Source organism: Tamandua tetradactyla, chromosome 2, assembly GCF_023851605.1.
Source record: "Tamandua tetradactyla isolate mTamTet1 chromosome 2, mTamTet1.pri, whole genome shotgun sequence".
NCBI lineage: Eukaryota > Metazoa > Chordata > Mammalia > Pilosa > Myrmecophagidae > Tamandua > Tamandua tetradactyla.
The window spans coordinates 74,491,101-74,506,032 of record NC_135328.1 but is presented as its reverse complement, the minus strand read 5'-3'; the positions used below and the strand labels follow the sequence as shown (position 1 = coordinate 74,506,032).

Here is a 14,932-nt window from a genome sequence, read left to right as displayed (position 1 = left end):
ACCTAGCAGTGACTCCATGAATGTTTGTTGATTGAAGTAGTTTTGAAAGAATATAAAAACAATAATGCGCAAAACAAAGAGCTCAAACATCTGCATAAATCTAAAGAGGCAGGTGGCCTACATATTTCATATTCAGCTATGGGCATATCATGACTCAGGGCCTGGTACATAAAAGGGACTTCCTATATATTTGAATGTTAATTTTGTCCCTAACTCATCTTTATTTTCTAGATATCCCCTTCCTTTCTTATTTGTATATGCATAAAGAAAACTTCCTCTGCACCCTCCCCAAATTTAATCAAACTACTCTACACTCTTCTTTCCTTGATCATGGCTGTGAGCAAGACGGAAAGAGTCCTGGCCCTCATGGTGTTTGCAATCAACCAGGCAAGGGAAACATTAAACAAATAATTATGGGTGTGCAAGTATTAGGGAAGGGAAAGTTCAGGATGCAAGGGGGTATGACCTAATCCAAGAGATCACCGGAGTCATCCTTGGGGAACTGTGAATTAAAGGAAAAATAAGATTTCGATACTATATCGAAATTGGGAGGAAGGGGATGAGGGAAAGAACGGGAGAAAGGCGTTCCTGGAAGAGGGACCGGTATGCAACAAGCCTGGATTTGAGAGAGAGCATGTTTCATTCAAAGAAACTAAAGGTGGAGTTTCCATAGCAGTAGCATGAGGCTATAACTCTTAAGAGGCTCTGTTGATGGTTGTCTGCCAAAAAAAGACTCTTTTCCAGTGGCGCAGTGTGTGGTCTCAAAGTGGCTTTGCAATGATAATAGCATTACTATTTCAATACTGAATGAACTCTTTTAGTAAACATGGATACATCTTTCTGAATGTTTGTTTGTTGTTTTTTTCCAAGTCATGGACAGTGAGTCAGGCCAATGAAACCTCATCAAGCTTGGATAGTACCTCTCGGTAAGTTCCTTAGCCTTAAGCAAGACTGGCAATAACTTGGTGGTCAACATTTTAAATGAGCCCTAAGAAGTAGTAACCACAACCAAGTCAGTACTGCTGCCTCTCAGACTCAGCCTTACCCAGCTATTGTGAATCATGAGAGTTATTCCAGGGACCAGTGCTTTGGAGACTCTTCCTTGCTGGCAGCAGCAGATGTCATCAGACGTTTGTTTAGACACTTCTGTAACCAAGACAAGGGCAATGCCCTGCCCCCACTCATTGCATGTCGCCTGTCTTTTCCTGCCCTAGGCATTTTTCAATGCCCATTTAAATTTAATTCTTCCTATATAAAAACAATGAGTTTATCATTATATAATGTTTATATATAAAGTTTTATAATATTATATAAAACAATGAGTTTATTATTATATGCTCATATATAATATATATATAATATACTCATATAAAATACAACTGTTTGCAATTATACTCATGTTGGTAAAACAAGAGTTTGCATAATATTGGGGGCCAGTCCTATGATAATACCTAAAGGAGACACTATTAATGTTGCACCGTTTATCTCATTTGGTCCATATAACATAGCCATAAAACATCAACCTCAGGCCCTACAGAAAAGTGGGACTATTATGACAACTACATATGCATCCTCTCTTTGTATGAAGTTAAATAAATACTAGCTGGTTAGCAATTATATCTTGCCAGGGAGTTTGAAATTTATGACATAGAAATACCTTAGATTGTAGATAGAGTTAAAGAGGTAAAGCACATATTGCCAAAGCCCATGGAAAACATTTTAAAGAAGGATTCAATTTTCTTGACTACAGAGATCTGGAAATAAATTAATATGAAAGAAAATCATTATGTTTGTGTTTTGGTTCAGATATGTGACTGGAGAGGGCCTTCTTGTCTTTATTTTCATTATAATCCAGTTTTCATTTATTTGACTCTAACAAAATTGTAAATGTATAATGATTTATAAATTATTGCAGTGAGTCTACAATAGGAAATGCCTGTTTTTCCATTATATTATCAAATAGGAAACATTGGTAGATAGAAAAATCTTGTTTTAAAATGGTTTCAAAAATTTTTAGAATACCTTAAATTTCTAAATTAAAAAAAAAATTCTGAACTTCAAAAATGAAAGTATGTAGATAGACTTTATAACTGTTTTTAAAACTTTTCTCAAATTTTAAAACGTATCATTTTTCTTTTAATATACATATTTATTTCTAAATTCAGAAATGGATAGCACAATACTACCTAACTGTGATACAATAATGTTAGAACACTGAATGAAGCTGAATGTGAGAATGATAGAGGGAGGAGGCCTGGGGGCACAAGTGAAATCAGAAGGAAAGATAGATGATAAAGACTGATATGGTATAATCTAGGAATGCCTAGAGTGTATAATGATAGTAACTAAATGTACAAATTTAAAAATGTTTTGCATGAGGAAGAAAAAAGGCATGTCAATAATGCAGGGTGCTAAATATAGATGGTAATTAATATTTTAAAACTTTAATTTATGTGTAACTAAAGCAAAAATGTTTATTTGGTACAAAATTTATATTTTGACTGATGCATTTCCTAATATAACTTATGTGGACAGCTTAATAGAACACCATAAGTACATGGAACCTTGAGTAGGGCATGAGATTTTGTAGGTTTGTCCAGAGTGATGTTGATAAATCCCAGAAGGATTTTAACAGTGAATAAAAAAGTATTTGCAAAGTCCCCTTGGGGGAATGGTGAGAAAGGGGGAAAATTCAACTTCCCTAAGCGGAGAATTCTTGGTACTCTCACAAGCAGTGGGGACAACCAAAGCAATAGACTGAGCCCCCAATCTAGGGGTTTGTTCATATGAAACTTAACCCCACAAAGGATAGGCTAAGCCTACTTAAAATTAGGCCTGAGAGTCACTCCCAAGAGAACCTCTTTTGTTGCTCAGATGTGGCCTCTCTCTCTCAGCCAACATGACAAGCAAACTCACTGCCCTCCCCCTCTCTACGTGGGACATGACTCCCAGGGGTGTGGACCTTCCTGGCAATGTGGGACAGAAATCCTAGAATGAGCTGGGACTCAGCACCAAGGAATTGAGAAAACCTTCTCAACTGAAAGGGGGAAGAGCGAAATGAGACAAAATAAAGTGTCAATAGCTGAGATTCCAAACAGAGTTGAGAGGTTATCCTGGTGGTTATTTTTATGCATTAAATAGATATCACCTTTTTAGTTAAGGTGTAACAGAGAGGCTGGAGGAAACTGCCTGAAAATGTAGCGCTGTCCAGTAGCCATGTTTCTTGAAGATGATTGTATAATAATATAGCTTTCGCAATGTGACTGTGTGATTGTGAAAACCTTGTGTCTGATGCTTCTTTTATCTAGCTTATGGATAGATGAGTAAAACATAAAGATTAAAAATAAATAAATACTAGGGGGGAAAATGTTAAAATAAATTTAGTAGATTGAGATGCTAGTGATCAATGAAAGGGAGGGGAAAGGGGTATGGTATGTGTGAATTTTTTTCTGTTTTCTTTTTTTCTTTTTCTGAATTGATGCAAATGTTCTAAGAAATGATCATGATGATGAATATACAACTATGTGATGAACAAATAAAATAAAACAATTAGAGGCTGAAAGACACTCTAGAAAAGGTAAAATGTCAATCTCATGGAATTCTTAAAATATATATATATATGCATATTTATTTCTTATAAAGCAGATATATTTCAACCCATGACTTTTGAGATAGACCCATAAAACCAATAAAGCAGGAGGGTTGTTGAAGGAGCTTTCCCAAAATTTCCTTCAGATGTACAGATTCCAAAATTTATTATATCTGTATACAGTACAATTTTTGTTTTTAACTGTATTTCTACCAGTTTCTCAAAAGTGCTTTTCAAACAATGTGAAATGTTCCAGGATGAGTGCATCTAACTGTGTCAGTGGCACTTGACACGGAACTACATAGATGAACAATGTACTCTATTGGTTGTGCATTGTCTTACATGTACAACTTGGAACCTATCTGTTCACAAATGCATATTTTCACAAATCATCTTTATTTATAAGTGACAATAATTGAAGCTAAAGATACTAAGAAACTTTCTGCATTTGTAGTCCAGAGTTTCAAGTGGCCTATAGCACAATGTACGGAAATGTGGGAGACAATTTTTTATATTTGTTTGTTACTAACTCAGATCATTAAAATATAGACAGTTTCTAAACAACAACAACAAAAAAAGACAATTACGTTTTAAGTGGCAGGATAGTAGTCGGAAATGTTCTAGTTCAACGAACTAGAGTTTGTTGATTAATTCCACAAAATCTATTGAATGATTGCTATGTTTCAGGCACTGTACTTGGTCCTGGGAATACAGAGATGAATATGGCATGGTCCCTGTCCTCCAGATGCTAATATTCTCAAAGAAGGTATGTAAACAAATGAGTACTATACAGTATGATATGTACGTCAGTCTGGGTAGGTTGGAAGGTCTATGCACAATTGGGTGGTCAATCTCACTTGAAGAGAGAGCTCCCATAAGGGACTATTTCCCAGGGAATGTGATGTTTGGGTCAGATCTTGAAGGATCAGTATACATTTTTCCAGAGAAACGTGGAATGATAAGGGCATTCCAGGAAAAAGGAAGAGTGTGTACAAGGCAAAGTGGCATGCATAGCAAAGTACAATAAGGAAATTGGAAACTACCAAGGGTGGGGCCCATGGCAAAGGACTAGTTACTAGTCCCGACCATGGCAGTAGTGGTGTAAAAATTGCCTGTCTCTGGTACACACAGAGGTGCTGAGGCTCCTCCTAACAATTCATATACTCCTTTATCTTAGGTTAGACATTAACAGAACGAAGAACTCAGAGGTCAGAAATCAATGGATATACAAGCAAACTATGAGGCATTTTGTCCAGTGTAGTTGTTAATTTTGCCTGACCAGCAGCTCTTCTCCCCTCTAATAAACATACTCTGATTTTTCTATGAGGCACTGACACCATTCCCACTCCAGGTATGTGTGTTTCTGGTAGAGTTGACTATTCTTATCTTCCCTCACTTTGACCCCTACTTAATTAAGCCTGGCCAGTCTGATATCCAGCTCTCTGCACAGTAATCAGATTAGTGAGGGGTGCTTATCCAATCACAGGTAATGAGACAAAATGAGATTTTTGCAGTGATTATTGAGAAAAAAGTATGTCCTCTTTCCCAAAGGACTTGAATTCGGAAAGATGTAGGCCTAGAGTAGCTAGCAGCCACTTATGACACATGGGTCCTGAAAGCAGAGGCAATGCAGAAGAACACAGCAGTTAGTGAGAGAAGCCTAGGTCCTACGGACATGATTTAAGCCCCTGGGTTAATCCACATCTGAAACATGTTTGCTTCTGGGCTTTTTAGTTATAAGAGATAAAAACTAACATTTTAAAATACTTATGTCAGTTTGGTTTTTCTGGTCAATTGTAACTTAACAGATACATCTGACCTCTTTATTTTACAGTTCAAGAGACTAATACCCAGCGTGGTAAAGTGACTAACCCTCAAAGTGGTTAGTTAAAAACTGAGAATAGAACTCAGGTCTCCTGACTCAAAGTCTTGGCTCAAAGATATAGCCAACAATTTTTAAGCATTTGCATGTGAGGGTCTAAATATGTGTATACCTAAAAATCTATTTTGCAATAGCCACAATTTGAGAGTATTATGGAGCTCAGTTTAAAAATGGAATTTCTGAATGAGAAGGTCCTAGAAAGAGCACTAAACCAAATGTGGCATTCTTGACTCATGACCTGCTTTGGCCACTAACTGTCTTTGTGAGCTTGGGCATATGTCTTGGGACCTCAGCTTGCTCATGTGATTTGATTATCTTTAAATCCTCTTCAACTTTTTCTATAAGTCTAAACAAAAGTACATTCATTTTTCAATTATTCACTGTGGCTTTTTACATTGCTATATGTCCTGAGGAAATCTTTCTTTTCAATAGTTTTTTTTTTAATTATTGGCTTCAACTCCACAAATATTTGCTGAGCACCCATATGTGTTAAGTGTTGCATAAGTGAATAATTATTCTTAAGCAGTATTGCTTACTCACCTTTGCATTTTCAGATGCAATCTGATATTGATTGCAGTCCCAAGGCATTAGACAATGCCTTCTAATCCTGGGGCTGTGCATCCAAAATAAGAGCAAGATTAGAGAGAGGGTGAGACTGTTACTTTGCATCAGCCAGAGAGGCGATATCAGATGTTTCCAGGAGGTATCAGACTTCTGGACAGTGCAAGTCGAATAGGAAACATATGTGTGTACAAAAGCACATTTCTGCCCAAATAGAATTGGCTTTGGATCATAAGTCTTTGGAAGGTGAGCACCATCTTTGGGTATAATTTGGGGTCCATTCAGAGTGGTTGCCTCTGAGTGTAATAATGAATAGCTAACAATCTTTGCATGAAGCACTTAATTGCTTGTTGGATTGTTTTGGATAATCTTTTTGTAGTTGTAGCTGTGGTGTGTTTCTTAGCCTGTCCACATTTGAGTAAAATCTATGGCTGGGGAGTGACCTTGGAGCTCCACAACTTCCCTTGAAGAGTTTTGGAGAGAGGAGAAGATGCCAGCTCTGAGGTTTTGACAAAGTTGACTTCCATTTCTTCTCTATTCAGTTCTGCCTGTGTGACCCCTACACATATAATGTAAGCTAAGTCATTTCCCTTAAGTAAAAAGGAAATAATGATATCTCCTTCAAAGGATTGCATAAAGTGGTGATTATTTACGGAACAGCCTAAAGAAATGTTATTAGAGAATACAGTGTCAGCAAGTTTTTGTTTGGATCACATTTAAGTGAAGTATTAGCTACCAAAGTAGCAAAAAGCCAGGGATATGAGACAGTCTAACTTGTAGGGCAGATATACTGTATGCATATGTACTACCGTTTGCTATTTTCATTTGGCCGAAAGATTAAAGGGGCAGGATTTCTCCCTGGTTCTCTGCTGTCTTGTTATTTCAAAAGAAACCGAAAGGATATAATGAATACAAAAGTCCTTACAAGAGTAGAAAACATGAATGTGAAGGACTCTATGCTAATAGAGCACAACGCTGAAAGTTAATTTTACAGACCCTTTTACAAATTGTTTTAGCTGCCCATTGGGTCTGTGCCACTTATTAGAACATTAGTTTCTCTGGTTATTAATTTCTGTGAGAGTAACTAATGCTACTTTCTTATTTTACAAGGGACCTGGGAAAGGAGTATTTGTCAAATATTTCAGGCAAAAGAATAAAAAGAGAACAGCTCTACTCTTGAAAATGACTACTCTCCGTATTTTTTTCCTACCAAGAAAATAATCCTTTCCTTATAAAGAACTATTGATTTTTAGAGCAATATCTTCACTTTTCAAAAAGATTATCTGGAGCATGAGTCAAACCATTACTTACCTCTGCAAAAACATTTTTTAAAAGCATCTGTGCATCTAGGCTGGGGAAATATGCAAAAATCCCCTAACATTTTCACATCAAGCCAAGTGTATTTAATATATACCACCTCAAAGAGGAAGACTAACGCCCTAGTGCTACGCAGGGAGGAGAGAACCAAGTTGATTTCTAAGAATATATGGGTGTAATTTTCTGTTAACTGCCCTGAGGGTGATTGAGAGTTCGTGGAAATCTGCCTCCAAAATAACCTGTTTGTGGCACCGTTAGTTTTAATTGGTGTGAAGGAAACTGTTTGCTACTTGCTGATTTAGCTACCAGAAACTCTCCCTTTGTTTCCCATCTTAACTGCCTTGTTCCCTTTTAAAAAAGCAATATTTACTTAATTAACTTTTTAAAAACTTGTGTTCGACAGTTCTTATATCTTTCTGTTTGAAAGGTGGTTGAAATAAACTCATGCACAAACAATACACTGTAGTTTCGATCTATAATCAGTATGTACCTAAGGAATTTTAAGAAAATTTGAGACGCTAGAGTTTTAAGATCGTATTTCCCAAAAGAGAAGTTTTGTTTCATTTCATGTGTACTGAGAAAAAACAAATACATTGTACTAAAACTTGTAGTCCAAATGAGAAAGAGACGTTAGAAGAAAAAGCCAAGCTAATGTTTTAGCTGCCGAACTTGAGTCAAGGGGGTTTCTGAAACTATAACTGAAAGATCTTTGGTGAAGGGGATGGGGAGAAAAAAGTACTGCAGAGGCTCATCTCATCACTCTGTGCTGTGTGGCACACTATAGCTACACATCAAACCTTGTATATTTGTTTCCTTTTGCTTCTCAGGTAAATCTTTATCCATGCCACCAATTTCAGTATGCTGCTCACTCAGATGCCTCTTCTGGGAGCTGATGCTGGGGGTGAGGTGGAATGGTGAACAAGTTTCTTGAGCTCATTCTGCTTTTCCTGGATTCCTGAACCCTGCTTCTCCCCAACCCATCCCTGGTCCTGAGTCCAGAGAGGTGATCTGCGTGTCAGTGGGCCATGGTTCACAGACGATTTTTGTCTTAAAGAAGCTCTGTTTGTTTCTTAAATCCCTGATGATCAGTTCTTGGTGAAATCTTTCACAGACTAGTATCCATGCTTTTAGACTTCCATCTGGTCTGTCACTGATTTTCTAGACCACTATTCCTCTGTGTAATGGGTGCACCATTGCTGGTAGGAGTGAGGATTTGGAGTGGTACCTGAATACATGTTTTGAATTTGATATGCATTTTTACTGCATATGAAAAAATACTAATTTTACATTTATGGCTGTGATATGAAGCTTCTTTAAATAGCTTTACTTAAATTAAAAATGAGTTGGTTTAAAGACAAATATTAATAAGAGTTCAAGAAGAACTCATGTACGAAGTTGGCATGTGAGTAGTTGAGGTTTTGGGAAACACCACTATAGACTCTAGCTAGCCCCTTACTTATCCCTAAGCAAGTAATTTTGTTGGACTGCTCAGGAGGTAGGATATGCATTTTGACCTTTACCTTAAGACTTTTAGGCAACTTAGGCGATACTAGGAATTCTTTAACTTAAGGAGTAATGATGTATATGAAAGAAGGAGCACACAGTATGATGGAAGTAGAGAAAAGGACATTGAGACTTAACAGTTGAGATATGGGAAGGTTTCTTGTAAGATAAAAGTCTTAATTGGGTTTCAAAGGATGAACAGGAGCTAGCTAGCCAGGTGGAGAAGAGGATGAAATGAATGAGGTATTCTAAAGTTTAAAAAACCATAATCCCAAATTATGAGTTTTGGCTCTTAATTTAGGAGAAGTTGGAAGCACTAGGCTTTCTGCAATTCATTACTAACACAGGTTCTTAAGTGAATATAGCATGGCATTTACTGCTTCCTGTTGTTTCTTTTCTGTGACCAGTTGCAGAAAGGACAAACAGTATAATAGCAAAAGACGTGAACCACGTAAGGAAACACCACCCACCTGAAATAAGGGAGCAGGAATCAGAGGAAATTTATCTCTGTGTTTCATACACTCAGGAATGCCCTGTTTTATTGTCTGGGATGATCTCAGAGTAGGGAAACCATGGGTTTCTAAGAATGCAGCTGTACTCAGATTTCTGCGATACTTGATGGGGTGAGGATGGGGAACAATGCTGGAGACCTTACTGTTCCGAGCAGAATTTGCTTCTTTCTTTTTTAAGTTAGGTATGTTTACCAGAAAACTTAAGTACTGGCAGCCTCAGCTTGGAGAGGCTTCAGTTCCTTTTTGAATGTAAACAAAGAAATAAAAATAATATGCTCTCTTGGAACAATATAGAACAGGGCTGTCCAACAGAAGTGTAATGTGAGCCACTTATATAATAAATACAATTTTAATCACCTCATTAAAAAAGTAAAAAGAAACAGATGAAATTCATTTTAATAATGTATTTTAGTGAATGCCATATATTCAAAGCATCATCATTTCATCACGTAATAAATTAAAAAATTACTGAGATATTTCATATTCTTTTTTTCATGTAAGTCTGCTATCTGGGATGCATTTTACATTTACAGCACATGCAAATTAGGACATTAAGTTGTCGTTGGAAATAATATTTAGATTTCATAAAGTTTACAGTTGAAAAAGTTGTTCCAAGTATACCTAAAGTTTTCCAATAACTGAATTGAAGATCAGGGTTTAAATGTAAAGTAATTTAAATTAAATGAAAATAAAAAGTCAGTTCTTCAGTTCCCCATCCACAATTCAAGTGCCCAAGAGTCACATGCGGCTGGTGGCTAATGTATTGGATCCCAAGATAGAAAAAAAACACAATCAGTTTTCTTGTTCTAAGCTTTTAGCTCCTTTTTTTAAATTAAAATGTTTACCAAGGTGGGAGTTTCAAAGGAAGCTGGGTGATGGAAGCATACTGTCTAGAGAGGCACAAAAAGCTTCATTCTAGATTTCATTTCATCACTTACTAGCTGTATGATATTTTCCTCTTCTGTATCATGAGGAGAATGACACCTGCTTCTCTGCCTTGTTGGTGTTTGCAGAAGATGCTTTTAAGAGCCAGTGAAACCCATAAATCATGGAGTTCTGGATTTGAATGGTCCTTAAATATCTTGGTCAATGGTTCTCAAGCTCTTGTCCACAGACCAAGTGTTTATTATATATGCATATGACACTCCTCCATATTTTTAAAGCTTTTTTCACGAATTCTCTCCTCTTATGAGTTTAACATCTCCAAGTTCCTCAGTAATTTTTCTCCAATGACATGATTTCAGTTTCCTTCAGTATCCTGATTCCTCCCCACTGGACATGTTCTTGTTTGCCTTTATCTTACTCAAGTGTGATATCTGGAACTGAATGTATTCAAGGTACAGTTTAACAGTATAAGGTAGGGCAGGGCAGTCATCTTCCTTGATCTAGATACCATGCTCTTACAGTCTTAGCTCTTGCATTTGCTTGCTTTTCACATTTTTTTTTCTTTTGATAGCCACAGCCACTCTTGAGTCATATCAAGCTTATCAGTAACTGAACCCCCCATTTCCCCTCTTCCTGTACTTGTTTGATTAGTTTTGTTGCACTTTCTGAAATGCTTCACTTTTTTTTATAAACAAAAAATTGACCCTATTCCTGTACTATGTGAGGCAGTCGGGTCTTGTCTTACTGTATCCAACATTTTAAGCCTTTTGCATTCAATCTATTCTGAGGGGGTAAAGGGGATTAAGGAATCTTAAGGAAGTGTTTCTCAACTGGCAATGAACATACATATCCAGTAGGGATCTTGTGAAGATGCAGATTCTGATTCTATAAGTCTGGGGTAGAGTGCACTACTTTTACATTTCTGGTAAACTCCCACTGATCACACTTTGAGTAACATGTTCTTAAGGTATTTGAAGGGTCTTCTTAAAACCACTCTCCTTCCACACTGTTTTCATTGTCAGATGCATATGCATTTTCTCACTCTGTAAAAAAGCTCTGAGATCTTTTGCAATCTTAGGCAGGGCTTGTGTATGCAGAGTTTTGAGACCCTCAGCTCTTCAAGGGAAGAAATCATATATAATCTTCTTTTGGGTTTCCCCATGGGGCTGGTAAAATGAAGAGTGTCAATAAATGGTGCTGATTTCTATTGAGATTGTTTGGCTTCCCTGTGAGAGCTGGAAAAGGCCACAGTTATGGAAATCTTACTGAAGAGGTAGGACCAGCTAATACCAAAGCAGTTATCAGTCTCTGGAAAATATTTTTCCAATTAGTTTTGTATCAGCTTTAATTTTTCTTTTCCTGAGTCTTGAGTCATGTTATCAAAATTAAAAAGACATCAAACTTATAACATAAAATGAGATATCATTTTGACTCTGTTTATATTCTCAGCTGCAAACTTGAAGTAAGATAAACAGTGAGTGTTTTTTTGTTTTTTGAATTTTACACAAGACTTTCTTCCTTTGATTTCTTTAACATCCCTAGATCCTTGTTTCCCTGAGATGTACCTGCCCCTCCTACACTGTTACAGTTTTTTCTGGCCATATACTGCATTTGTCACACTTTCAATACCATTGCTTGTCAATGGTCTTTCTAGTAATCCAGAAACCCCTCACCCGATTCTTTGATGTGGTTTTGGTAGAGTCATATAGAGCAGCTGTATGGAACTGAATTTGACTGTATCTGCCCCTCCAGCAAATCAGGGGTGCTTAGGAGGTGGGAAAAGCCAGGTGCACGTCACACCTACAGATCTGAAAGAAGCCCTTTTGAGTGTCTTGTGCTCTCAACTAAATCTCAGAGGTGGTGCTGAGTGAATAACATGAAAGGCATGAGATATTAAGAGATCCCAGTTTGATGGGCTCTGTGCAGTCAGCTGCAGCCAGGCGGCATGTGTGTGTGCGTGTGTGTGTGTGTGTGTGTATGTGAAAGAACAGGATTCTCCCTAAGCTGTTGGGAATGTTGTAAGAACAGATTTTCCCCTTCCTGGCTCACTGTAGTAAATTGGCTGCCAAGGAATTTTGGAATAGAGACTTAAAAATGTACTGACCACTGAAAGACAGTAACACAGGTCCTTTGATATTTTCCATGTTCACTGTGCTCAAGCTGGCATCTGTTTCCTTCTTAGGTAAGGATCCTAAGATATCATTTGCAGATGCCAACTTGTGACCTGGCTCCTTCTGTTCAGGAAATGCTGTGGGGGCAGCCCTACTTGGATTGGGAGCCCTTCGAGAACAGTGGTTTACAGATGAGCTCTAGTGGAGCCCTTCAGGGAGTAGAAGGGAACTGAAACACAACGGGAAATGTTTAACGATTAAAACCAGCCCTTGCTTGTGTGGTCCTATGTTTTACCACATCACTCCATTGAAATAGACTGCTGGGAAGAAGACTGGATTCTGATAGTTTCTGAAGCCCAAAGCCTGTCGAAGGCTTTTTATAAGGTAGTGGAGAAAATGGCATAACCTTCAGACCTTTGAGGAAGTTACCTAATAGTCAGATTACCACAGGCCACCAGGGTCCTGGGTCATGGGATCAGGGCTATTTGACAAAGGAAATAGAATGGTGGCCTGAGCCAGACTCAGAAACAACTCCAAAATGCTCTATGACTTTCCAGGAGGCTTGCTGTTTTTATTTTTTTTTAAAGAAAGTTTATTACTTTTTTGCAATGAGAATTATCCTGTGCTCATTAAAAATATTGTAAAACGTCAATTAGCAGAAAAGTAAACAGTAGAGTCTCCACTCCCACCACCTAGAGTCAACTTTTGTTCACACTGTGGCTCTTTATTTTTTTAAATGTTTTTCTATACTTTAAGCAAAAACATAAGTTGTTAATATAGTAAATACATTTTGATTCCATTTAAAACTTTATAAGTGTATTGCATGGTATAAAGTTTTAAGACTGCTTTCTTTGCATGTAGTTGTGTCCAAAGTTACTTATTTGTTCCTCTGTTGTTAGTTATTTTTTCCGTGTTTTTTGTTTGTGTGTTTTTGTGTTATAACTGTGGTAGTTAGGTTCAGGTGTCACCTTGGCCAGGTGAAGGTGCCTAGTTCTGTTGCTGTGGACATGCGCCAATGGTACATGAACCTCATCTGTTGCTCATTACATCTGCAGTCGCCTAGGAGGTGTGCCTGCTGCAAAGAATGACGTTTGACTTAATTGGCTGGTGCTTAAATGAGAGAACGCAAGGTATCACAGCCCAAGCAGCTCAGCATACTTCATCTCGGCACTTGCAGCTCAGCCCAGGCCTTTGGAGATGCAGAAAGAAATCACTCCAGGGAAAGTTGTTGGAATGCAGAGGCCTTGAGAGGAGGCCAGCAGACAACACCCTGTGCCTTCCTGTGTAAGAAAGAACCTCAGTTGAAAGTTAGCTGCCTTTCCTCTGAAGAGCTAATAAAATAAATCCCCTTTTATTAAAAGCCAATCCATCTCTGGTGTGTTGCATTCCAGCAGCTAGCAAACTAGAACAATAACTAATGTGACAAAATAGCTGAAGTATTTTGGATTATTTCTCCAGAATTGATTCTTGGGTGCGGGTGGGGAGAATTTATTTTTAAATAAGGGTCTAGATAAGAAGGGTCTAGTGGATTTATGAGTGAACTCTTGTTTCAAAAGGACTTCAGTGGACAGACAGTGCCTAGGCTAGTGTTTGAAATAATTGTTTAAGTCACTTAAGCTACTCCCTGCTCCAGGCCCACCTGCAACCAGCAGGCTCAGCCCTGCCTGGCCTGAACCAAAGAAAAAGAAGCCTGGGCTTAAAAAAATGGGAAGTAGGTGCTTCTCTGAGCACCATATTTAAATTAATTCAAAATTGCCCCTAGGACAGGTTCATGTTCAGAGAGTGGGAATTCCCTCTCAAGTGCTCTTATGATTGGTCTCCTGCTCAGGAGCTTGCTTACTAGTTGTGTCATCTTGGGCAAGTCTGTTAATTCCCCTGAGACTCAGTTTCCACATCTGGCACTCAATCACCTGTAGGGTTGCTGTGAAAATTAGAGAAAATGTTTGTAAAAGGATTAACATAGCACCCAACCCATTATGGATACTCAATAAAAGTTAGCTATCATCAGCATCATTTATGTTGTTGGGTCCTATTGATCTCTTTCCCAGAGGTTCCACCTGCCTCCTCGTTCCCCTGCCTCCCCAGCCACTAGCTGGGGTTCTACTTCAACCACAATGCACTTTTCTGGAATCAAGATGTTCCACTCCCTGCTAGGGAATGTGAACACTCTTTGAAGACACTTGCTGATATGAAAGAAGGCACTTGCCGATATAACCAATCGGGACCACCTCCTATCCCATCCCTAAAATGATGTTCCCAGCTCACTTGCTTCTTCTGAACACTACTATTTAAATGATCAATCACCTTCTTTAAGGGTCAATCTTACTGTAGGGTTGATTTTTATAGTGATGGTTCTCTTGGTTTGGTTCTACCTTTCTCTCCCGGCTACCTTTCCAGGGATATTGCAACATGTCTTGAAATCAGTGATATGTTGTGACATCATCATCACCATCATTATTGTCCTATTCATTACAGTGTCAGCGCAACTGTTTGTTGAATATCTCGTATAAGCCACACAATATGCTCAGTGCTTAATGAGCATTAACTCATTTACTCTTTACTGCTCCCATCA

The 14,932-nt window shown here is 38.0% G+C and overlaps 1 protein-coding gene across 1 annotated transcript in view; it reads left to right on the top strand.

Annotated features, from left to right (window-relative positions):
• The first annotated feature begins 330 nt into the window (after window positions 1–330).
• LOC143656430 (uncharacterized) overlaps window positions 331–14,932 on the top strand; it is an 88,215-nt gene continuing 73,613 nt past the window's right edge. Inside the window, exons 1-3 of the mRNA XM_077128565.1 lie at window positions 331–387; window positions 871–926; window positions 4,277–4,355. Coding sequence (XP_076984680.1) covers window positions 331–387; window positions 871–926; window positions 4,277–4,355 — 192 coding nt within the window. The remainder of the gene's footprint in view (window positions 388–870; window positions 927–4,276; window positions 4,356–14,932) is intronic.